We start from the raw sequence: 25,821 nt of genomic DNA, 5'->3' as shown, positions 1-25,821 counted from the left end.
TTTAAACTGTAATAGCTCTGAACCTTTTGACATACCAAAGCCATTTAGTTCTAATAATTCTAATAGGTGAACTCGTATTAACTACCATCAGTGGAATGTATCCTCAAGCTTAACAGAAATAGTACAAAATACAGTGTAGCATTTCCTCTGAAGAGTACAGGCATATCTTGGGGACACAGCAGATGCGGTTCTAGACCATCTCAATAAAGCGAGTACCACAGTAAAGCAAATCAAATGAATTTTTTGGTTTCCCAGTGCATATGAAAGTTATATTTACACTGTACTGCAGTCTAGTAAGTGTACAATTGCCTAGATCCATCAAAAAAAAACATTATCTATGGTAGCTATAGTCTTAAAAAATGTATTTCTTAAATAAGATTTGTAATACAAAATTATTCTTTCACCCATGGGCTGCAGAACGGCACAGCCGGCATGGAAACACAAATCTTGTGTATCTCCGTTAGAGCTCTTGGGTGAAGAGGGACATTGCCAGCGAGCAGCAGTATTTTGAAAGGTATTTTCTTTTTCTGAGCAGTAGGCCTCAACAGTGGGCTTAAAATATTCAGCAAACCATGTTGTTGTAAACAAGCATGCTGTCATCCAGGCTTTGCTGTTCCACTTACAGAGCACAGGCAGAGTGGATGTGGCATGAGCTAAAGGCCATAAGGTTTTCAGAACAGTAAATGGACGCTGCTTCATCTTAAAGCCACCAGCCTGTTCTCGGAAGCTTTGAAGCCAAGTGCTGACTTCTCCTCCCTAGCTATGATAGTCCTAGCTGGCATCTTCTTCCAATCTGTCGTGTAGTGTAGCCATCTTCATGAATGACCTGAACTAGATCTTGGGCTGACTTGCTGCAGCTTCCCCATCAGCACTTGCTGCTTCACTTCACACTTTTATGTTATGGAGACACTTCTTTCCTTAAGCCTCATGAACTGACCTCTGGTAACTTCAAATTTTTCTGCAGCTTCCTCACACCTCTCAGCCTTCAGAGAACTGAAGAAAGTAACAGCCTTGCTCTGGACTAGGCTCTGGCTTAAGGGAATGTTGGAGATGGTTTGCTCTTACATCCAGACTGCTAAAACTTCTCTGTATCAGCAGTAAGACTGTTCTACTTTCTTATCATTCCTGTGTTCACTAGACTAGTACCCTTAAATTTCCTTCCTAAATTTTTATTTTGGATTCACAGCTTGGCCAGCTGTCTGGCATGACAAGCCTCGCTTTACCCTGGCTTTTGACATGCCTTCCTCCCTAAGCCTAATTATTGCTAGCTTTTGGTTTAAAGTGAGAGATGTGCAACTCTTCCTTTCACTTGAACCCTTAAAAGCCACTGTGGGGTTATTACTTGGCCTAATTTCAGTATTTTTGTGTCTCAGGGAATAGCCAGGCCAGAGGAGAGGGAGAGAGATGAGGAAATAGTTGGTTGGTGGAGCAGTCAAAACAAATGTACATTTATCTACTAAGCTGGTCATCCTATATGGGTGTAGTATGTGGTGCCCCAAAATAATTACAACAGTAACATAAAACATCACTGATCACAAATCACCATAATATATAATGATAATGAAAGGGTTTGAAATAGTTCAAGAATTACCAAAATGTGACAAAAGGATTACAAGTGAGCAAATATTGTTGGGAAAATGGTGCTGAGAGACTAGGTTAACACAGGGTTTCCACAAACCTTCAATCTGTAACAAAACAAAACAAGGAAGCAGTACCTGCAAAGTGCAATAAAACAAAATACAAAACACAATAAAATCAAGTATGCTTGTACACAGTTCTTAAATTCTGAGTGCAGTAGGGCATCCCCTTAAGCGAAGAAACTCTGCCCAGTGTTTGAGTCTGTCCTTAAAATCTTTAACCAAAAGCCATTTTTCTAGAGATGGTGGTATAAGTCTTGAAAAAAAAAATGCAGATCTGAACTACTTGCATGAGCATTAAGTATCAATTATCTCTTCCATCTCTCTCTCTCTCTTTTCTTTTAAGAGGTAGGGAGGGAGTAGAGGAGGGCAGAGGGAGAGGGAGAGGAAGAATCCAAGGCAGGCTCCATGCCCAGTGCAGAGCCAAAATGTCGCTTGATCTCACAACCTTGAGATCACGATCTGAGCCGAAATCAAGAGTTGGATGTTTAACCGAATGAGCCACCTAGGCGCCCCTCCATCTCTTCTATCACACAAAAATCAGTGAGAAACTGAAAATAAAAATAATCATCAGATTACTTTAGGTTTTGTTTCAAAACTATTTTTTTACAACCAGAAACTGGGAACCACCTCTTTACCACTCTAACGGGAACCAATTAAGTCATCTGATAAATGCATACATAATGGAATCCTTGCAGCCTTTAAAATGTTCATAGACACCTATACTAATTCACAAGGTAAAACTGTTGGCATTAAACCTATTTGTGTTAATAGCCTGTCTGTACTTCTAATATACGTGGAACCAGGTACACCAAGATATTAACAGTAATCATTTCTGAGGAGATTTTGGGAGGTTACTTTCTCCTTTGAATTGTATGAACTTTCTTTTCCTTTTTCTTCCTAAAGATTTATTTAGTTATGAAAGAGAGAGAGAGAGCACGCAAGCATGTGTATGCGTGCAAGTGTGCACAAGCCAGAGGAGGGGCAGAGAAGAGGAGAGGGAGAAAGAGAGAAAATCCTCAAGCAAACTCCCCAGTGAGCAAGGAGCCCAAAACGGGACTCGATCCCAGGACCCCAAGATCATGACCTGTGCCGAAATAAAGAGCTGGCTGCTTAACAAACTGAGCCACCCACGTGCCCATGTCTGAACTTTTTCTATAGTCATTTTCACATTATTTTCTCATAAGGTAAGAAAATATATTATGTACCCACTACCATCTCTTACCTTCTACTAATAAAGACAAGTAGAAACACTCACCATTCTGGATTTTATTGTTGCTTCTTGTACAACAGCTTTCATTATCTGTTTTTACTGAGGATTCCTTCAAATTCTGTGACAGACATCCTAAAGCTGAAGGTTCTATCAACTTCTTTTCCACACAACTACTAGGGCTATTACTACTGACACCTGCTTTCTCTTCTGGCTTATCTGAAAGGCCATCAGAGGTGGAAGGTGCATATTCTAGGTGCTTCTGCAGTTCAGGAGTACTGGCAATTTCCAGCTCTGCTGTAGAAGGCTTTGTAGGTAAGCACTCCACAGGAAGGCCAGTTGATGACTGAGAAACAGATTCCAATTTGTTTTCCTTATCACTGTTGGTCTTCAGTTGGGTACAGCTACCTTTTGGTTCACTAAGGGGTTTTAAGTCTTCTGTTCCAATCTGAGAGAACTTTGAAGACAGTAATCCTACTTTGCAGACCATGTCCGGTTTTGTTCTCAGTATTTCAGGCTTTGTATTGAGAGAGGAAGAAAGTTCTTCTGGTAAAATCTGTTTATGACATCTGAAACAGAGAATATGAAAAACTAGCATCTAGGTCTCTTTTGCCTCTCCTCTACCTTTCAAAAAAATTGTTTGGTACCCTAAGGCAACCAATATGAAGGAGAAAAAAAAGCTAATGTTATGAGAGAACATAGGATAGGTTCCTGTGAGCTGGAGTTAAAAATAATCAATGGCTCTGCAAAAACATCTTAAAACACTCAGGAAAATACAACCCTAAATCCTATGTGTATGTGCTCATAAACCCTTCACTACTTCAAGTTAGTTTTATATATCACAGCGTAACGAACCTTAGCTCAAACAAAACCAAACAAACTGAGCATCAAATGGAACAAAACCACCAGTAGCACAAAACCCAGCCTGTGAACAACATGTAACCAGCCCTGACACTGACACTGTGTAATTCCATTCTTATTTGGTCAGTGATCAGGACTCAAAGCAACTGAAGCGCCAGTTGATTACTTGCTTGTTCACAGATGATCTGGTATTCCTTCTATCACCTACCCTAACAGAGGATATATCCTTGAAGAACTTTCGTTTCCCTGAAATTCATCCTCAAGTTGTTTCCCAGCAAAACACAAAGTCCTTTTTCCCTAATAACTTTTTTTTCCATGCCTCTAACAAAAGATTTCATCCTTGATAAGAAAAAACAATTTTTTTGAGCTCTATGCCCAACTGGGGCTTGAACTGAGATCAAAGGTCACATGCCCCACCAACTGATCCAGTCTCGGTACCCCAAGAATTTCTTTAAGTACTCACTTTAGACTTGAGTATACAGCATTACTGTTCTTACTATTCCCTCTTTCTACTCTGAAGACAGCTCCTCCTTCCATCTAACAGCTCTGTGGCTACCTTCCAAGCTCACCCCCGATAGCCTACTTTCCTCCCAGTTAACCAATGTGCTCAGCCACTTGGCCCCCTTACAGCAGCGCTCTTCCAAATCCACCTTTTTTTTTTTTTTTTAAGATTTTAGTTATTTATTTGAGAGAGAGAGGGAGAGGGGGCATGAGCAGGGGAAGGGCAGAGGCAGCAGCAGACTCCCCACTGAGCAGGGAGCCTGATGTGGGGCTCTATCCTGAGATTCTGGGATCATGATCTGAGCCAAAGGCAGATGCTTAACTGACTGAGCCACCCAGGTGCCCCAAACCCACCTTCCCATACCATTGTCTTTCTGACCTATATCCTAAGCTTTTTATCAACTACCTACACAGGCCCCACCTCTTCCAAGAGAGAGTATTCCCTTAAAACTCTTGTCTGTGTAATCTTGTAGCCACTTTCAATCTCTGGTTACACTTTACATTTCTCTCTCCTTTTCTTCACCTATAAAATTAGCAACCTATTCCTCCTATGGCTACTGCATCCTCATTTCCCAGACTTATTTTCTCTGCAGCCACGTCTTTTCACCTGTATTTGAGGTCTGAGCTGCTAAGAACACTTACTATCACCATGTCTTCCTGTTCTCCACACTCCGCTGACCACAGTCTTCCACATACATGCAACCTGCTCCCTTTCCCTTAAAGCAGACATTTATTCTTCAGCGGTCTACAGCATTCCAATGGACTCTTCTCACTTTATCAAGAAGTTGCTCTTTCCTCACAACTCCTTCATTTTTTAAAAACATTTTCCACATTGTTCTGTATGCCTATCACCTTTTTTACCTCTGAAGGCACATGACCAATTCTAAAACGCTAATGAAAAACCTCCCTGGACAACCTGAGATATGATGAAGGACCAGTCATTCTACCAAGCGTAGTGCACTACCATCTCTCTCTGAAACACCAGCTCCTGGGCAGAGGTAAGCTCACACATGATGAACCACGGCTAAAATCATTTTTTCCTCTTATTACGATTGAGCACCTTTAACAAACAACTCTACTTACCCTTGAGGAATTTTTGCTCCAAGGTTAGGTGGCGAGTTGGCAGCCTGGGGAGTGCTCTGCTGCCTTGGGTCCTTACTGGGTGGAGTTGCTGCAGTGCAGCCGAGCAGTATCTCCTTAAAGACTGTTGGGGGAACAGACTGCACAGGACACATACTGGGAGAGGCCTAGAAGATACCAAACCAACAGACAGTAAAAGGAAAATTCCTGGTTATGAAGTCCTAGCAAGATTCAAATTTATTTGCTTGGTTTAGTATTAAATAAGCACAAATACCATTTGCAAATAAAAAGAACAGGACAGTAGAACAAGTGATAAATCACAAAATTAAGAACTTCTATCCAAAGGCTGTTCCATAAATCATGCCAGCTTTTCACAAAACTTGAGTCTTCCTTTGAAAGATCACCAGCTGATCTTTTACAGACCTCTGACTCATTATGTCAGGAAAATGCAGTCGTGTGGCAACTCTTTTAACAATGCAATGCAGAAAAGGGAGTTTTAACTGACAGTCTTCAGATGGTAGCAGCTTCACACGCATTCAGTTCAGCATTACTTGTGTGCCTACCATGCACTTACTGCACAGGCTGGCAGGAGACAATACCATCTAGGACTCCTGCAGGCAGTGGTGCCTACTGGGTACCAAGAGAAGCCTTTACAATGCAGTAAAGGTTGAGAACCATGGTTCTTGCTCTTAAATGGCTCTTCAAGTCACAAAGGCCACTCCAAGCTGCAAAAAATACCAAGTCATGACAATCCTATGGGACAGAGCTGGGACACCTTCTCTTTTCACGCAGTTGTATCTTCACAAAAAAATAACAAATGGACCCCACACCTTCCCAATTTACTCTTTCCCACCAGGGAAAAAGGAGGAAGAGATTAAACTCAACTCCACATGGGCAGCCTCAAGCTAAACCAGGAGAAATCATTCCCTCTCTTCACCCACCTCTTTGTACGCACTTCTTTTAAGTCCTGTGCCCTTCCCAGTTGCAACCCTTTCATTCCACAATGACCTTTACATTTACCTTAGTACCAAACTCAACCTGAAGAATCTTCAAAATTTCTTCATCTTCTAAGAATCTGTTTCTAAAATTTGAGGTAGAACCTGACCTTAACTTGGTAAGTTTTTAAAACTTCACAATTCTGAGTATAGTTACATGTAGTCACTCATGAATCTTTCTCGGACATTTAACCCTGGCAGCCTTGAAGAGTGCCTAATGTGTGTTAAATAGAAACATTTGAAAAATAAGAATTTACTTAATCACTATCAAAGTTTTGTCATGCTTCAAATTATTTTAAAATACAAAACTATCAGTTCACATATTATTTGTCAACTCAATTACGGTTACATATTAACCTACTGTTCCCCCAAAAAAACATTTTTCGGGGGAGGCTTTGGCTATCCTAAGAATGTCCTTGGGACGGTCAACTTTAGCTTTCTGGCACTCAGTTTCTTAATCCTTAAACTGAGGATATTAGAGAAATTTAGTCCTAATCAAGTCCTTTTTTGACTCTGTTTTAGAATTCTGGTATCACCTATAAAACAATTCCCTACCCAAAGCTGAACTGCCAAATCATTTCAAAATGCTCACTCCAGGCTCACTTCCACCAAGCATCAGCCTTTGTATCCTCTTCCTTGTTCTGAATTATGTTTAGAATTGATGCAGTAACACATATCTTTTCTTAAATTACTTTCCTGAGAGTAGTCTCCTTAAGACATTTTGATTGCAAACCTACAGTAACATACTGAAGAAATTTAGATCGCACAAATTTTTACTCTGCATAACAGCCACTGTGCTGCTGTAGTCAAAACCCCTTCTTCTCATTTTCTATATGCAATGAACCAGTAAGTTCTGCCTCTATTTCTAAAATATTCATGGAATCTAGCCAATTTCTTTCCACGCCACCACTACCACCAATTTCCCCCTAGACTACCATGTGTCTCCTAACTGGCCCGACTTCCATTTCTGCCTAAGTGTTCAGCCTCCTACTCAATTTTATTCTAACACAGAGCAATCTTTATAAAATTTAAATCAATCAGGACGCCTGACTAGCTCTGTTGGTTAAGTGTCTGCTTTCAGCTCAGATCATCATCATCAGGTCCTGGGATCAAATCCCACTCCAGGCTCCCTGCTCAGCGGGGAGCCTGCTTCTCCCTCTCCCTCTGCCTGCTGCTCCCCCTGCTTATGCTCTGTCAAATAAATAAATAAAATCTTTAAAACATATGTGGTGTGTAGGTGTGTATTGTGTATGTGCGTTTGTGTTCCCTGCACACACACACATATATAAATCAGATCACAGCTCCTCTGCCTATAAGAATTCTATGTGGTCTGGTCTCTGCCAACCCTCTCCACTCATCTCAGTCTACTTGTTCACAGTGCTTCAACTACAGTGGCTTCCTTTCTGGTCTTCAGATGGTCTAAACTCTTTCTTGCCTGCATGCACGTTTGTACTTGGTATTCCCTCTCTAGATAGTTTTCATGTGGCTTTTTCTATCCCTTCACTCTCAAATCTGCTCTATTGTCACCTCCTCAGAATCTGATTACTCTTTCCATACCAGTGCCCCACAGGACATCCCCTTTCTCTTAATCATGTTACTGTGTTTATAACTGTCATTGCACAGTGATACTGTACTTATGCTTTATCTAAATTACTTTTTTATTGTCAGTTGCCTCACAATGAATCTCACACTCCTATGGGCAGAACCTGATTCTACATCCACTGTTAAACCTTGTAAAGCAAGCATACAGCAGATGCTCAAATAAGACTGGTGGAATACATGAAGGAATGAATGAATGAATGAATGCTGTTAAGCACTTAGTTATTTCAAAACAGCTATGTCAGTCCCGTAAGTCACCCTCAAGAGCCAGGCAGTATTGCTCACCAATATGTCTAACATATATTTCATATTCAATAAATACTTACTGCAAAGATGGATGGAAAAATAGAGGGAAGGAAGTAGGAATCTACTGTTTTTACAATGGTGACTCACCATACCAAGGAAAAGATTTGAAGAGGAGTGGTAACACCAGCACAGTGGTTAAGAGCACTGGGCTTTGGTGGCAGACCTTGGTTGGAATCTGGTCTCTGACACTTCCTAGCACATTATTTAAGCTCTCTGAGTTCAGTTTCCTCAACTGTAAAATGAGAATAATGAAGCATACTTTATAGGGCTGCACTTTACCAAAGTGCCTGGCACACACATTAGCTCACTCAAAGCAGAAAAATACAAAAATTTTCTCAGTATAGTCACAATGTGCTCCAAACAGCATAACTTAGGATGCTTTTCCTTTTAGAAACAAAACATATCACTCTAGAAATTTCTAAGGGTTAGCTCAACAGGGACAGGGCTCCAATTCCAAAACCCATCTCCACGTGCACACCACTGCACTGGCCTCTGACTTGACAAGGGTCAAGGTTTCTTCTTACCTGAAGAGTTTTCCCTGAAGGTCTTCTATACCAGTCATGGCAATAGTTCCTCCCTGCCAGCAGACGGAGATAATATAATTGAGTGTATGATGGTATTCTAAATAGGACACTGCTGGCTCACTCTACTCAGCAGACTCTCTCAATTAACCAAGCAATGTCCTAACTCTGAGAAATAGTCTGCTAGGCAGAGAAGACCTTCAAGGAACCAGACGTTTCTGGCAAGTAGGTTTATTCTATGCAAAAGTATTCACCAAGGCAATCAAGAGTCTTGTCTACCTAATTCCAAACACCTGTCTTCCAAAGACCACCCTAAAAGTAGAGTCCGTGCCAGTCCAACACATCTGGGGTTGCAAGAGTGAGATGTGTGCCAAGTATGTCACTGTACTCACCTTTCACTCCCATATTTAAACGACCTCTCTTTCCCCACCTCTTCCTTTACCAGTCTAGGTCTTTTGAATCTAGCCCCAGCCAGTGTTTCCAAAATTTGCCTGGTAACAAGAAACACCCAGGATAAAAAAGGGGGGTAGGTATTTTTTCATATGGAAAAATATACACAACATACTAGAAAGGAATCAAAGAGGCTATAAAAGTTCGTTTTTTAGTTTGTTTTTTAAAGGCCTCCATGATTACACAGGAGAAAACAATTTTAAAAAAAGACAGGAGGAGGACAGGTATTCCAAAATGTAAACAGTGAGAGTTGAAAAGAGTAAGTGACATTTCTTTCCTGTTTTTCTGGATTAACTAAAAATTTTAAAGAGTAACTTTTTTTTTTTAATGTGAGAATCTTTATTTGACAAATAAGTGCAATATAAAGGAAAATACCTTTACAGTAACAATAACAAAAACAATTTCTAAAAATGCCAATAACTATCTCCAGCCAAATCTACCATCCCAATTTCCTTTAGAATCAGAATCTTAGTACAGAGTTTAAGAGCTCAAACAGGCATTTTTAAAACATCAAATTTAGTTTCTCATTTTAGGTGCAGAAATTAAGCTCAAACAGGTTATGGGAACTTATCTTCTAGTCAAAGTTTAGCTTTTTTCAAAATAGCATGTACTGTACTCAACAATCAGTTCAGCAGCACACAAAGCTACTGAGCTGGACAAAATGCTGACAGAGTTCAGAAAGACATGCTCCCTGCCCTTGAAGAGGAGGAGTCAGGCAGAGAGGATCACTTATGTATGTATATATTACCACTTTTTACACATGCCTCCTTGAAGGCTATACATTTACTTGCAATTCAATTATCTGTTCCATCACTGATAAACCTGTCACTGTGAAGATCTGGCACCTCTTCCATTGGAGTTTCCCTGACCCCAGTCCTGCCTGTACCCCAGGATGACTCTTCAAAGATCCATCAGGATGCCACTTCCTATTCTCTAGCCCCTTCCTAAACACAGCATGTGGTTCTCCTTTTCATCTCACCAACTATTTACACTGATGCATTCTCCATGATAGACTATTGCTAACAATTTATCTAACGTCAAAACCTAACAAGTTATTACTGTACTCTGTTTCTCCCTCGGCTTCTGAAACTGTGGACTACTTGAAAATATCCTCTGTGAGCTTAAATCCAACCCAAGAATCACTTGCTTGACCTCCTCACTTCACAGTCCCTATCACATTACTTCTCTCTTGTAAACTTCAAGAGAAAATGAAAAATGTAATATTAATTTCCAATAATAACTTCTTCATTCTTCCTGAAAACCTGAGGTGAGACCTACACACTTGGAAGGAAGAGAGAGATATTAGGTATCTTGGTTTACAAAGTTGGTCAAGTGTCGAAGTTCCTGCTGCCTAGAGGCTTAAGACTCAGGAAAGCCAATCATCTTAGCCAGTCAGATTCTTATACATGTGTGTAGCACAGTGCTTACGTTGGTTCTAGTTGATGTTGTAGTCTGGTCTATCCTGACCCAGAGCCCTACATGCCTTAATTCTGGCCCACTCCCTATCACTTCTCCCTGGCTTCCTCCCACAAACCCCAGAGTTCCCTCTCAGGTGCCGCTAACAATGTGAACACCAGCCTGGTCAATTTTAAAATTCTCAACTCCACATAACACAAGTGCATCTGGATACCTAAGTTGTAAAAAGTTACTTATATTGTAACAGGTTCTAAGGATTCAACTCACCTAAAAAGAGAAAAGCCCTAAGTTTCCTGATCTAAATCCTAACCAACTGAGGACAGAATTAAATCCAGTACTTGAACACACAGTGGCATTCATACCAACATATACTCTTCTGGGCAGAAATTAGTAACAGCAAACCAACCACTTCCTTTAAGAAACTAATGTCCGTTTAACCAATCTTAACTATCAACCAAACCTATTATTGGGGGAAGGGGAGAGTCCCATTTCAATATGTACTCAATTTCTAAGGTTCTTTCCCTCCTCTCATGCCAGGCTTTCTTCTAGTTTGATATACACAACTCAGTTTACCCTCAAAAACACTCCTTATGGGTGAAACTGTCAAATCTATAGAAAATTTTCGCCAAATATTAAAAAAAAAAATGTTTTACACAAACTTATATTATCTCCATCTGCTTGAGTGTAGAAATTATGGCCAAGATCTGGAACCAGCAAAGAAGAACAGACAACACAGAACAGAATAGCACAGAAGAGAGCTTTATAACCACTAACAAGCTGGCCACGCACTATAAGAGTTAAGGAAACCTTTACATAAGTGACAAACTTAAGTCAGGTTACCTCAGAGCAAGATTTTGCTTGTTTGGAAACTAGGCTTCCATTATTCTCAGAAGACTTGCGTTTTACAGCGCCAATTTTTGTAGAATTACCTAAAATATTTAAAAAAAAGTAAGTTCACTTCCCTGTTTCTCTTAACATGGAAAAGAGAAAGGAGAAAGAAGAAAGGAAGGAGAACTAAGGGTTTAATCAAATAATGTATCTTACCACATGTCACAAAGTTATCATGTACAACTTCAACATGAATCAGTGATGGATCGACAATTTTCAGAGCTGGAATCTTAAAAATAAATAAAACAAAGATACTAGAAAACTTAAAACTGCTCAGGCACATAAATTAGCTGTTAACAAGCAAAAGAAGCTTCTTACAAATAATTTCTTTTAAAAAACATCATTCTCTTTTTCTACTCTAATATTTTAATATAAAGTAATAAGCTGTCTAGCTCCTATAAGATATTATAATTCCTTTTTAGAATTATATTCCTCTGTCAAGTTATGTTACATGCAATTAGCATCATCTTTTACCTCCTCACAGTTGACTTGAAGAGTTTTTGATGCTGGGTTTCCATTTACAATGGTTGCAGAAAACCACTGAGTAGATGGGTCCAAGCTATAAATTTTAACTTCTGAACCAACTAAGTTTTTGTCACCTGAGGGGGGGGAAAAAAATCCTTAGAGCAATTTGCATTATTTCCCAACATACCATCATCCAGAATAGTAACTTCTCAAGTCTTTAAAAAAGCAGTAGATAAAAATAAACATTAAATGATACTACTATAAACTACTATAAACACAAGAAGACAGCATTTCAAAAAAGCTAGTAGAAAATTTAAACTTTTTATTTTCAACTTTGAGGTAAATTGATAGGAAAATGGAAAAAAAAATAACAATATATGTCAACATTTATATAAGACCAAGTAGTACCAGACAACTAACTCACTGAGCCCTAATTCACTGTCCTGTGCAGAGTTTTAGCGAATCCAAATTCAGGAACCCCAAAAGAACTGGCAAGTCTTACAAAATAATTATGACTGTGAAACTGACCAGAAACTCAGTAATATATGGGAAGATCAGGATTACTACATTCATGTTTCACTCATTTTTTAACACTGAAATTTCAAACATACCAAATTCTTTGTCAAAATACAGCTGAGCTTTTTTTGATATTTACCTTACTAGTTTTCACATAAGCCCTGAGCTTTCCAAAGGGGGCTTTAGAATATATCAAGCCCTTCACTCATCATCTACTTGCATGAGGAAACCAAAAGCAATCTCTAAAAAATCAGAAATCTCATTAAAAGAAAAAGTGAGGACTAAAACGTACCTTTTTACAAGCTAATCATTAGTCAACTCAAACTGTCACCAACAGATAAACTATATACCTTGTAAAAGATGGCTTTCATCCAAATGCTTCACAATCAAAGCCTGAAATTCTTTACTGACATTCTGATTATCCATAAGGGAAAGTCGAAGATTGTTTACATCCTGAAGAAAGGAAGAGCATTACATTTTAAGGTAATAAGTAATAAGAGCTGTTTAAATTCCAGTGGAAATTTCAATCAACCTAATGTCAAAGTACTGTCATTAGCCATTTGATGACACCAAACCACTCAAACTCCAATGAATATAACAGGTCAAATAGTAGGAACACATTAGAAACCACAGATACAAGGGAGACTAAAGTGAAGTCACCCCAAGCTAAGAGCGTGAGTGACAAATACTATGAGTGGCTCAAAGCACAATTTTAAATAGGACACAACTTTGACTATGGGAAATATAATAAGGAAACAAATTGCTCAACCCACAGGAATTCCCAGGAGCAAAACACACAAACACAGAACCACACAGATATGTAACATCAATTCACTGAAACTGTTCTTAACAAATCACTTCAAACAGATTGATTTAACCTAACTAGGATTCCAAATGCACTCTTGTTTATAAATGGTTAAGGGGGGGGGGGATGGAGAGGGACAAAATCTGAAAAAACAGCCTAAGTTTTTATCAAGTCAGTTTTGAAACACTCAGTTCTTGGCAGCAGCTCCATTTTGGGCACTATTCCATAGTCTTTTGGCTTTGTGTGCACACTAAGTTATGATAAATGTATACAGAAACTGTCAATAGGAATAACCTGCCAAACACAAAACTATGAAGCACAGAAGCCCTTCTAATATCAGGCCTGCACACTTTCTTGATACTGAAATGGATACATAGTGGCCAAAAATAGTTCATCCATTTCTCCCACTAGGAAGACTAACTAGTTTTTCAGAGAGGCCATGCTGGAAAAATGCAGTTCTTAAGCCAAATTACATTAGACTAAACACAGGGTCTTCAGAAGTGCTCAACATTAATTACCAGAATGGGCCAATGTGTGGGTTTCTTTTTTCCCTCATGCTGCAATTTCAAAAAATGTAAATGTGTGCTCCAATTCCTACTAAAAGATAAATAGCACATTAATGGGAAGAGCCACAAATGGCTCTTAAACAAGGTAGAATGATTTTACTCTGCCTAGGAGAGTTTAAATGACAGACAGTTGACCTGAGTATTTTGTCTTTCTTCTTACCCACAGATAAGTAAGTCAAATTCAATCCAAAAAACAGACCTTAAGCTTCAAATCCAACTTCTACATATGCCAAATGATTTTCAGGTTCTCTGCGCATTATTTATTGACAAGCACTCAATACTGCAGTAGTCACATCCCCCAACATAGTTTCCTACAGAAACCTAATATAATCATCCACATCTACAAAGAATGCCCCAGAGCACTGTACTTTGACCACTATTATCAGTAAAAGTCAAGACCACACATCATAATCTCCCTCAATTAATATTAATAGTAGTATTCATCTGACAACCACAGTGCATCACCCTGAGAACAAATAAAAACCAACTGATCCAGCTTTTGCTTTTCCAATGTCAAGAAACAAGTTTCTACTTTGTTTCTACAAGTTCTACTTTGACTGAAAGGCTTGGACACACAAAACATGTAAAGCAGAACTCTCCAGAAAACAATGCTGAGAAGAAAGAACTACTCTATCACTAAGTAAAGCAAGGTATCCAAAGCCCCTCCTGTATATTCCCTGGTCCTTAAGAGCAGGTCATTCTTCCTTTTAAGGCAGGAAAACTATCAACACGCCTACGTGACATGATAAAAGTAACTTGCATCTGAAATTAACTTAAGCAATAGCATCTTCCTTGTTCTATTTATTTAAACATTAAAATAAGGTCAGAATGTGGACTTTGTTTTCACTTATTTTCACAATAAGAAAATGAGATTTGGTGGCACCTGAGTGGCTCAGTGGGTTAAGCCCATAGGTCATGATCTCAGAGTCCTGGGATCGAGCCCCGCATCGGGCTCTCTGCTCAGCAGGGAGCCTGCTTCCTCCTCTCTCTCTGCCTGCCTCTCTGCCTGCTTGTGATCTCTCTCTGTCAAATAAATAAATAAAATCTTTAAAAAAAAAAAAAAAAGAAAGAAAAGAAAAAGAAAATGAGATTTAAAAGGGAAAGTCAGTGCTTTGGGTTTTGAATACAGGCACATCAATGGCAATGACCACAGGCCCCAAAGCTTGCTAAATATGGCATGACTTGTTAAAACTGCCTTTTAACAAGTAAGTGACTTTAACTTTTGTACAGCCCACAGAAACATGTCAGATCACCAAACGCAAGTGGGTAAAGAGGATTAATTTTCAAAAATGACATCTAAAAGATGAATGTTATTACATGACCAACATTATTCCCAAGGAGTACTCTAGAGATAATCTGTGTGTTCCTTCCTCTCTCCCAACATTTTTGTAAAGAAAGTAATCACTTATATAAGTAAGACTCAAGAGCCTAAATGTTACAAAGAAAAGGGTGGGAGTTTTCCAAACTAAGTGGAAGAACACGTATGTGCTCTCAATTCTCATTATTCATGATAGTTACATTTCACTAAGTCATCACAAACACTGACTTAATGAACAGTGAACCACTGCTTCTAGTGGAAAGAGAGGGTTAGGCTCCTTTGAGCCTCTTGGTTAAGTTTCATCAACCAACCTATCTACAACCATGTTTTAAGTGTATGTGGAAAACACATTATTTAACATACACTGGTACATTATTAACCTGGAAATCACAGCCAACTGCTGTGATTAAGAATGATTAATAATAACTCACAACTGAATGAAATCTATCTAACATATGTATTTCCTAAGACACATCATGGCCTTCTTGCACTTAGGAACACTAGACAGCACTTCAGCACTACATTTGGTATAGTGAAACCACCAATTAAGAAAAAAAAAAAAAAAAAGCACAAAAATTCAGCACTAAATAGACCTCAAAAAGCACATCTGTTTACAGTATGAGATGAAACAAGAAGGCAGAATGAGTCACTTTATCTGACTTTAGTTGGGAACACTTGTCAGGTAACTCAAATATTTCACCACTCTGCCAATGTCTGTGAATGACCATGGAAAGTGCCCAAGGACTGATTTGGGGGTTATAAATATATTCTAGCAAGTCGTCAAAATCTCATATAGAAGACATAATGATGGCCATATATGGATATATGTGGCCATATAATATCTAATCCTATAAATTAATTAAATCTTATAAATATATAATCTTATAAAAGATTATAAATAATCTTTTAAAAATGATTTTCGTATCATCTAGGTGTCTCCATACATAAACACAAACCATCAACTGTACTACCTCTGTCCTTCCAACCCCAAATGGACAGCACCAACCCAATGGCTAAAACTAAAGGATGATATCTAACAACTAACTGCTGATGAGATGGGTCCTTTTCTCTGTCAGGTATCTATTAGAATTAAAGCAATCAATAGCAGTATTTTAGCTCTCATATTGAAAAATTTGTATTTCTATCCTTAGAGATTAATATAATTTTTATCTTTTACCTGTATAGGCTTCAGAAGATCTTTAGAAAGAAAGACTCTTTGTTGATCTCCCAGAAAGCGAATAGAGGTTATGGATCCCAAACCAGCTTTGTCCAATAGAGACTTATACACCTAGAATAAAACAAAACATTCTGGCATCACAACTGCCATCAGCATAATTCTGAAAATGGAAACTAGCAATTTTCCACACATGCAGAGAGACAAAACCATTAGATTTTTTATTTACTGCTGGTATCTCAATAACAATGATTCATGCAACAACGAGATCGCACAATTTTCATCCAGAATCAATCATGTAAACCAGACACACATTTGGGAGTCATTAACATACAGGTCTGGGTTCAGAGATAAAGGGCTTCTCTAAAATTTATGTGAAAAATTGTGTGTATACATTTTTCTGGGGAGATAGGGCCAAGTTTTCAGCAAACTCTTAATAGCAGGGGGCGGTGGGGAAGATACAAAGAGCAAAATACAACTTTAACCAAAACCCTATACCACTCAAAAACCTCCAGCAGCTCTTCTTACCCACAGGCAAAATCTTTACTTTGCTAGCACAGCATGCTAGGCCCTTCACAACCTGGTCAGCCTTTCAGCCACCTTTCCAGCTGTCTAAACCTGGCCCTTCTACAGTTAAAACTTGTGTCTCACAAAACCTGAATTGTCCTCTCCAGACACTGTGATCATTCTCATCATCTAACTACACCAGATTTACGATGTGGAAATGGCATAATCATGTACAGAATGCCAGCACTTTCAGAGCCAAAGAATACTATGAGTCAGAGAGAACCATAGAGATCATGGGGCTGAGACTTAGCAACCCCTGAGAGAGCCAGGCAACAGCCAGACTTTAAGGTATACTCTCCATGTTTTAAAAGCAAACAACTAATTCAAATTTTCTTAAAACTCTATGAAGGTCAAGCCAAACATACATATATATGTATGCCTATATACATATGCTGGTTTCTGACCTCTGACCTAGACAGTCCCCCACATTACCTCCATCCCTATTTTTCAAGTGAAGAAAATGAGGCAGGAGAAAGTCAGGGGCCCAGAGTAACAGGCTGCCTAGCAGGACTGACTCCTCTACCTTGTCACATGTCTGTACTATTATTAACTAGAAGCCAAATATAGACATTACATATATATCTTCCTTGCTTCACTCATAATGCATTAAATACCCTGTTCTCATAACCCCAAGAGGTACTCACTATTGCAGGCCACTGAACAACTTGTTCAGAAATTTCAGGAGACTTTCGTTCAGCCAAAACCAAGTTATGCTCTACTAAAAATGCTCTCCTTAGAAGGTTGTAGACTTCTATCCATCTTCTCTTCCTCCAAGATTCCCCATCAAACTCCACACACACCTAAACAGAAGTTAAAAAAAAAAAAAAAAAAGGCAGATTCAATTAATGAAAATAAACACTAAAAATGCCAAAGCTGAATTATGCCCTGATTTTCTACTTGAATCTTTATCTAAATGTGCTGTCGCTCTTTCCCACTCTTACTTCCCTTCACCGTCCACAATAAACCAACCAAACAGGTTAATCAAACCATCAAGCTTTGGCTCCCAAATAATTTTGGGAAGCAGTAGTCAAGGATTTTGGAGGCCAGTCTCTGCCCCAAAAGTAACTTCTAGAAACCCCACACAGCAAAGAACCCCCAAGTAGAAGGTTTTTACATATGTCAGACATCAGAGCTTTGAGAATCAAAAGAAAGAAATTTGAAACCCTAAAGAAAATACTTATTGGGGGTCATTGTAATTCTAAAATGACACTGTGAGCTTAAGACGACCCCCCCCCCATCAGCATAATCCACCACTGGTTCTGAATCCCTTTGGTATGCTTAGGATTTAACTTCACAAGGCCTAGTAGACAGCACATCCTCAACATCTCTTTCAGTTGAATAAACTGGGAGTTTGGAGTCAATGGCTACTTTGCTAAATACAGAAACAAACACTGATAAATTGACCCTAGAGTTGAACTACTTCAATTTTTTATGTAAAAATCACTATTTTTATTTGACTTAAAATCCCTTTTCTTACTAAAGAGGCCTCTCAGTTTTAGCTTCAAAGAATTAGTTAATGAACACAACAACCCTGTTCATAATTTCACAATCACATCTCCCTTTCCAACCTTTAACTTAAAAAAAGGTTTAACTTCCATTCATCTGTCAGAATTCAATTAAAAAAATCCTTTCCTTTAAAAAAAAAATAAAGCATCCTTTCCTCAAAGAAGCCCTCCCTTACCAAAGAGCAAACTCCCCCACCCCCCAAAAGAGTTCCCCTGGTTAACTATACTCAAATGCCTATACTTTTCCTTCCTAGCACTTACCCACACTTTGACTTATTATTTATTTGCAGCTAACTGATTCTAATAGATTCTAACAGATTCTAACAGAAATTTTAATAGGTCAAAATCTAATCTGTTTTTACCTACCATTGTACTTCACTGATATCCAGTCCCTAGTCAGTACTCAAAACACTTGTTGAATGAATAAATTAAATTACTCTCTGAACCGGCCTCTTACTTTCTATTCCTCTCGACCATTCAGCAGGTAGGACATTCCCAACTGGTATACCACTAGTCCCAATCCCGAACCTTTTCCAGTTTTATGGCTTTATGATATCAATCTTTAAAAACCAGTGAAAATTTAAAACCCATCCTACCCTTCTCCCCCAACAGTAAAATCTGCATCCCTAACTTTCAGGCAACTTCCCCGGAGAAGTTGTGTTATCTTCTTGGTATGGCAGGCTTTTAATCTTGCAGTTATCCCAGAATCCATACAGATGGTGAGCACCTACTATGTGACAAGGCCCTGTTCCACTCTCCTTGGTTCTATGCATTCCATCTATCACTATACCCAATCAAATGGTCCTTCACAGAATTGGCTGGAGACTGCTCATCTTCTTGCCTCCCCAGCCACAGGTCCTATGATAGCTCCCCTAAACTGGATAGTCCTTCTGCCCCACATCACATCAACCTCAAACCCACACTAGATTTAGATGAGTTTTCCCATCTATGAGATGTAAGAGGAATGAGCATATACAAACTACAGCACCAGAGAAATCTGGATTTGAATCCCAGCTATGCTGTAGCTTTTTCAGAATGATTTTACCTGCACAAAACAATATACACAGTTTTTTTTTACAAAAAAAAACCAATTAGTCTGTATGCCAGGTTAAGAACCCTTGCTTAAATCTAAGCGGCCTGAAATTGGTTTTGCTAGCTCCAAAATGAAAATATTAATACCTACCCCTCACTGAATTGTTTGGTAAAATTTTACGACAAGGTAAGTAAATTATCTGGCAAGGAGATTAGGTAGCTTTAAGACTTCCATGGTAATTCAAATCTTAATTTATCAGGGTATGAGTTCGGTTAGGAATGGGGGGAAAGAAGATCCTGAACATGACTGTCCAAGATCTATTCAGAAAGAAAGAAAGAATGAATGAATTAAGATCTTTAAGGACGCCTGGGTGGCTCAGTCAGTTAAGCCACTGCCTTTGGCTCAGGTCATGATCCCAGGGTCTTGGGATGGAGTCCCACATCAGGCTCCTTGCTGGGCAGCGAGCCTGCTTCTCTCTCCACCTCTGCCTATCATTCTGCCTGCTTGTGTGTTCTCAGTCTTTCTCTCTGACAAATAAATAAATAAACTCTTTTAAAAAAAAATTAAGATCTTTAGCAGTTTTCCAAAGCTTAAGCAACATCACAACTCTTATCACATCACTAATCTAGGAAGCTTACGATCAACCCAAAACCAAAATTTAGATAGGGCCCCTTCCTTATATCCCAATTCTTGAGTGATTCAAAAATTAAGTTAAACTCCTTAAAAAAACTTAGTTTATAACTTCACAGTATTAGGTTGCACTGGTCAAATACTCACATTAACTTCACTTTGAAAAAAGGTGAACTTTTAAAAAAATATAATGAAACCAACAAATTGTAAGCCCTCTTCATACTTTCAAAAGTTTCCTATCATAACCACAAATGTCTCTCATTTGTGCCTTGAAACCTAAGGCATATGTATAAGGGATCCCCCCCAAGCCTCCTATGCAAAAATTTCTATAAAAAGACACACCAAGGCCGTCTTGGTGGCTCAGTGGGTTAAGCATCTGACTCTTGCTTGCTTTTGACTCAGGTCACGATCTCTGGGTTGTGAGACAGAGCACCGCACTGGGCTCCGGCATTAGGCATGGAGCCTGCTTGTGATTCTCTCTCTGCGCCCCCGCCCCAAAAGGACACCAATAAAAATTCAAATACGGAAGAACTAAAGCGACCTGACCAAGCTTCTGCAAGCTTATTGATGTAACTAGTTCTCATTTAAATTGTGTTATTCCCCTCATGGTCCTTTGGTGCACAAAATAGATGTTATTTATGCTGTCTGATTCCAAAGGCCAAAAAGAGGCCAATTAATTATGATTTGCTCCCTACAATTTCCAAACTTACTTTTTTAAAAATAAGATATTTGATAAATGTGTACCTTATTAGCCTATTAAATATCTGGACCAGATGAATATTTCAAATTATTTCAAGTTAATTTTTCCCCAACAGAAAATCTTTTTAATACATGAGTATATATCTAATCAAGCTAACCTCAAAACCTCCCACTCTTAATCTACATTAATCTCACCTAAGTATGATTAAGAAAACCATCAGAAAGGCCAAGTAAGATATTTCCAAGTTTAAAAGTAGGCACTTACAGAATGGCATGAGTTTCAGTCAAGTTTTTAATTATATACCTATTTTATTCCCAGCACTATAATGCAGAATTCCACTCATTCCACTCTACACAATTTAGGAAATTATTTCTTTATGCTTCTGTTTATGTATTCTTACGCCTAAATAAAATACTCACTTAAAATCCCACAGTCTCACATTCAATTATGGGGGTAAACTGATTTTATTACACAGGTAGGAATTTCTCATTTTACATGGTTTGACTAGCAGCAGGCTGAAAAGTCTAGGCACTGGTCAAGGCACCCAACTGCAAAGGGAATTTTAACAGCAAGAAATAGTACACAAGAGGTGGCAAGTACTACTTATCTGCTACTAAGGGATATCCCTAAGAACTAAGAAGCAGCAGAACATTCAAGTATAAGTTCGTTCAAAGAAAGGAAACTGGAAAAGACCCAGATAAGTAGAGGAAGAAAGACATTCCCAACATGCACAATGAATGAAGCCACTTGTCTCACACTCAAATAGAAAGAGTAGGATAAAAAGACATTCTTACAACCATACTAATAAAGATTTGTTATTCTAGAGCAAGAGGATGCCACTGCTCCATTAGTAGATTTCTAAAACTGCTTTTTAATGTAGAATAATTGTGGTTTCTTCCATTTATTCATTCAAATATTTCAGCAAATAGTTCATGCCAAGTAGTGTTCCAAGTGCTAAAGATTTAAAGGCCCACAAAACACAGTACTTTAATCTTACTCTACCTGAACACTAAAGCCCAGTGTTTAAGATCCAGAGACGAACTTAGGCAAGTTACTTAATTTCTTCAAGCCTCAATTTCTTTTTTTTTTTTTTTTTTTATTTATTTATTTGAGAGAGAGAGACAGTGAGAGAGAGCACGAGCGAGGAGAAGGTCAGAGAGCGAAGCAGACTCCCCATGGAGCTGGGAGCCTGATGCGGGACTCGATCCCGGGACTCCAGGATCACGCCCTGAGCCGAAGGCAGTCGTCCAACCAACTGAGCCACCCAGGCGTCCCTCAAGCCTCAATTTCTAACACTAAAAAATGTGGTTCACCATCTAGAATATTTGTGAGAATTAAATACAATGCCACATAATAAGCATTTAATCATTATTATGTCTTCACCCTGTCTTTTTGTAATCAACAACCAGACACATTATATCTGAGTGAGTGACTTTGTTATAAAGTATCTCTCGAGGTGAAACAAAGTTAACAAGCCTTGGCCTTGTTAACATCATCCTTAACTAATAGCAAATCAGTCTAGACAAACTTGTACTTCTAATACCAAACCAGCTGCATACACTTGAATTTTATTCATTTATATTCGTCTTCGACCTCAGTCCCACTCCACCCCCCAAAACTTAATACATTAAGCCCTACTGTAAGCATGGTCTTCGTTACTTACTAGCTCCCGGCTGCATTTCCCCAAGCATAACTTGGTTCCAGTTTTTTGAAATTCTGTGTTTTTGCTAATACAATAAGCCCTTAAAATTTAAACCACCTGGTAGCCAATGAAGGAACATAATGACAGGGCACCTAGGTGGCTCAGTTAGTTAAGTGCCTGCCTTCAGCTCAAGTCATGATCCAAGGGTCCTGGTATTGAGTCCCGCACTGGGCTCCCTGCCCTGCAGGGAATCTGCTTCTCCCTCAACCGCTACTCCCACTCATTTTCTCAATTTCTCTCCTCTCTCAAATAAATTAAATCTTTAAAAAAAAAAAAGGAAATAATGACAAATCATGGTTAGATAAAAGAAATCAAGTAATTTTTACCTTATATGAAGACTGAATTACAAAGTCTGCAAGTAAGCCAAAAATAAAATATAGTTAAAATTGTTCTTCAAATGAAAATCCCTTGAGGCATCAGGGTGGCTCAGAGGGTTAAGCCTCTGCCTTCAGCTTAGGTCATGATCTCAGGGTCCTGGGATCAAGCCCACATGGGCTCTCTGCTCGGCGAGGAGCCTGCTTCCCCCTCTCTCTCTGTCTGCCTCTCTGCCTACTTGTGATCTGTCAAATAAATAAATAAAATCGTAAAAAAAAAAAAAAAAAAAAGAAAGAAAGAAAGAAAATCCCTGTTTATCTTCAGGTGAGGCACCTTAATGCAAAGGAGAAGATAGAGCCAAACCTGGATTCAAATCCTCCCTCCATCACTGAGTAGCTAACTACACAAATCTAAACAAGACTCCTTTCCCAAACCGATCTTCTCATTCTAAAAACAAAGATAGACCACCACCTCAAAGACTGGAGGTGGCAAAAAAGTGGAGATTAAAAAGAATACCTGAAAAGGACCTCCTGGACTGCCTTCCTAATCCAACGGGTCTATAATTAGGTCCTGCTGGGGAAGAAAACACTTCTACTCTGTTATCATCTGCCAAAGAACTAAAGACTTAAATCTCATTCCCATTCATATCAGATAAAAACAAACACACGAGAAACTTTTACTTGGCAGGTGAAATAAACCACAACAACTACAACTGAAATCTGGTACACAAAGCCCACTTTATGGAAAAAGATTAGCCTGAAACAAATAGGTTGGCCATCTTTTTACTATACCACTTTCCTTATATAACAGCAAAACCCGGTTTGCTGGGAGGAATGAAGAGGAGAAAATCCAAACTTCACAGTGTTATGACAGGAGTCCTTTTGTGGCACAGGGAGCATAAAGGTAAAGACGGTGGGCTCAAGTATCAAAACTTCTCGGTTTGAACATGGGCTATGCCAAATTCTAGGTGTATGACTTTGGTAAAATACTTAATCTCCCCCAATCCTAATAGTTCTGTCTGTAAAATGCAGCAGTATTAGGACCTACTCCCGAAGACATGAAGTAAGGACTGATAAGATCATGGCTATGAAGTGTTCAGCAGGATGCCTGGCATGTGGCTAAGTGCTCAACAGTCACTCCTCCTTTTCAACATGAAGACAAGGCACACTGCAAGCTCTAAAAACATATGACCAGATATCCTTTTTCAACAACCCTTTGCAGACTAAACTGGTTTGGGCATATACTCTCACCTTAAAGTGTCTAAATGAACAATATGTCAGAAATCAACATGTATGCAACTGCCAATGCTAATTGTCCCAACTGGAACACTGTTTTCAAGAAAAAGCAATAACAATCCAGTGAAGATGACAAAACATATCCACTAACCAGGGTGGAAATCTCTTCCAACAAGCTTCCTTCAAGTTATTACCACTTTGGAGTCTTTGTTAGGGATCTTTCTCCAGTTATTTTTTGCACAAAGGAGTCTCTGTTGGTAGAACAGCTCCTTTACTGGTTGTTCCCAAACAATCCTTTGCCACCAATACTTCTATTAGGAAGTACAATTAGAATTCATCTCTCTTTGAAAAGATCTAACTGAAAAACGTCCTCATTGTCTTTCTGATTTAAAATCACTGTCCACACTTGTTCCCGTTTCTCTCCCTCCGCCCCCACCCCAGGTGGAGTATTTCAAAGCCATTCCTCTAACACACCATATAAGGGGTTGGTCCCACCCCTGCCCTCCATATATGGTCAAAGCCCACACCTACCTACAGACTCATCACAGGCAACCAGGAACCCACTTCCACCCTGACCCACCATATACGGACAAGTACCCACCCTAATATGCCACACAAAACTAAGCTCCTCCCTCTTCACTCACTTCATTTCCATCAAGTCTGAAAGTTTAACAAGTTGGGTGAAGAAATTAAGAGAAGCAAACAAAAAAACCACCTGGAAGCGCTAGCCCTCAATTCTTAATGATTCCTAACATCATCTACTTGACCAATCTAATATTAACAATACTCCCCCTTTGCAGAAATAATCATACAGTCCTTGTAGGGCACAGCGCGGGCAGTAACGAAGCGTGTCTGAGCAACCCCAAGGCCGTCATTAAACACAGGCAATTGTAGGCCAAACACAAACACACCTCGGTTCTACAGAACCGTTTCAAAGACTTCCAAGGTCTAGTTTTCTGCACCTTCAGATCAGATGCCAACTTTCTGGTGGCCCTTTTCAGAAGAGGGGAGGAGGCCCCCCCACTGACTGTCTCGTTACCAAGGTAACTACAAAACGTCCGACAGCTGAAGCCCGGGAGCGGATTTTACCTTCAGGTCCTTCTTGGTAACGTCGGTGTGAGAGACGGCTCGAATGGTCCCCGAAAGCCAGGGCCACTCGGCGACGCGCTCCACGTCCCAGCTGTCGTGGCTGCCGTCGCTACCGTCGGTTGCGGACAGACTGAGGAATCGCTTCCCCACCAATACTGGCCAACTTTCTCCGAGCGTGAGCACCATGGTTTCCACGCCTGCAGGAAGGGCTCCTCCCTGCAAAAATACAAATACAGAATGCAACGGGGGCTGTCGGTGGGAGGGGGTCGGGAAGAGAGGACGCGGGGGAAGCGGGGGCGGAGGGATGGGTCCCAACCCAGCTCGGAGCACCGGATCCCTGGCGGCCGCGACGGCGGCCGGTGCGAGGGAGGACCCAACACCCGATCTCTGCACCGGCGCCCTCCCCCGCCCCCCGGATCCCTCCCCCACAGCAAACACGGGCCCAAGCGCCGCGTGACCCCCGTTCTCCCAAGTTTCGCTTTTTCAAAACCTTAAAACCTGAACGCAGAAGGAGTGAGGGGAGAATTATTCTACAGCTTAAGTGGATTTTAAAGTGCTCGCCCCCCACCCTGGGAAAGAAAAGGCCAGAAGCGAGGGCCCGTCCGGGGCGCCCGCGTCCCCGCCCCGGGCGGCCCCGCGGGAGGGGCGAGCCCGCGGTTCCGCACTTGCCCCGCCGCCCCGCCCCGACACAGCGCTTTCCCGGCGGCCGACCCCCGGGCGTCCCTCGCCCCGGCCTG

At 39.9% G+C, this 25,821-nt stretch overlaps 1 protein-coding gene across 4 annotated transcripts in view; it reads right to left on the bottom strand.

Moving 5' to 3' along the window:
* KDM3A (lysine demethylase 3A) overlaps nucleotides 1-25,455 on the bottom strand; it is a 52,335-nt gene extending 26,880 nt beyond the window's left edge. For all 4 annotated transcript variants that reach the window (XM_044261568.1, XM_044261569.1, XM_044261571.1 and 1 more), the window contains exons 1-9: nucleotides 25,085-25,455; nucleotides 17,520-17,675; nucleotides 16,312-16,422; nucleotides 12,796-12,898; nucleotides 11,939-12,063; nucleotides 11,621-11,693; nucleotides 11,417-11,505; nucleotides 5,293-5,456; nucleotides 2,896-3,416 (exon numbers count right to left, since the gene is read on the bottom strand). In XM_044261568.1, coding sequence (XP_044117503.1) covers nucleotides 2,896-3,416; nucleotides 5,293-5,456; nucleotides 11,417-11,505; nucleotides 11,621-11,693; nucleotides 11,939-12,063; nucleotides 12,796-12,898; nucleotides 16,312-16,422; nucleotides 17,520-17,675; nucleotides 25,085-25,270 — 1,528 coding nt within the window. In that variant the 5' untranslated portion in view covers nucleotides 25,271-25,455. The remainder of the gene's footprint in view (nucleotides 1-2,895; nucleotides 3,417-5,292; nucleotides 5,457-11,416; nucleotides 11,506-11,620; nucleotides 11,694-11,938; nucleotides 12,064-12,795; nucleotides 12,899-16,311; nucleotides 16,423-17,519; nucleotides 17,676-25,084) is intronic.
* Nucleotides 25,456-25,821: the final 366 nt, after the last annotated feature.

This window comes from Neovison vison, chromosome 8 (genome assembly GCF_020171115.1).
Source record: "Neovison vison isolate M4711 chromosome 8, ASM_NN_V1, whole genome shotgun sequence".
Taxonomy (NCBI): Eukaryota; Metazoa; Chordata; class Mammalia; order Carnivora; family Mustelidae; genus Neogale; species Neogale vison.
This window is presented reverse-complemented; position numbering and strand designations above follow the sequence as displayed.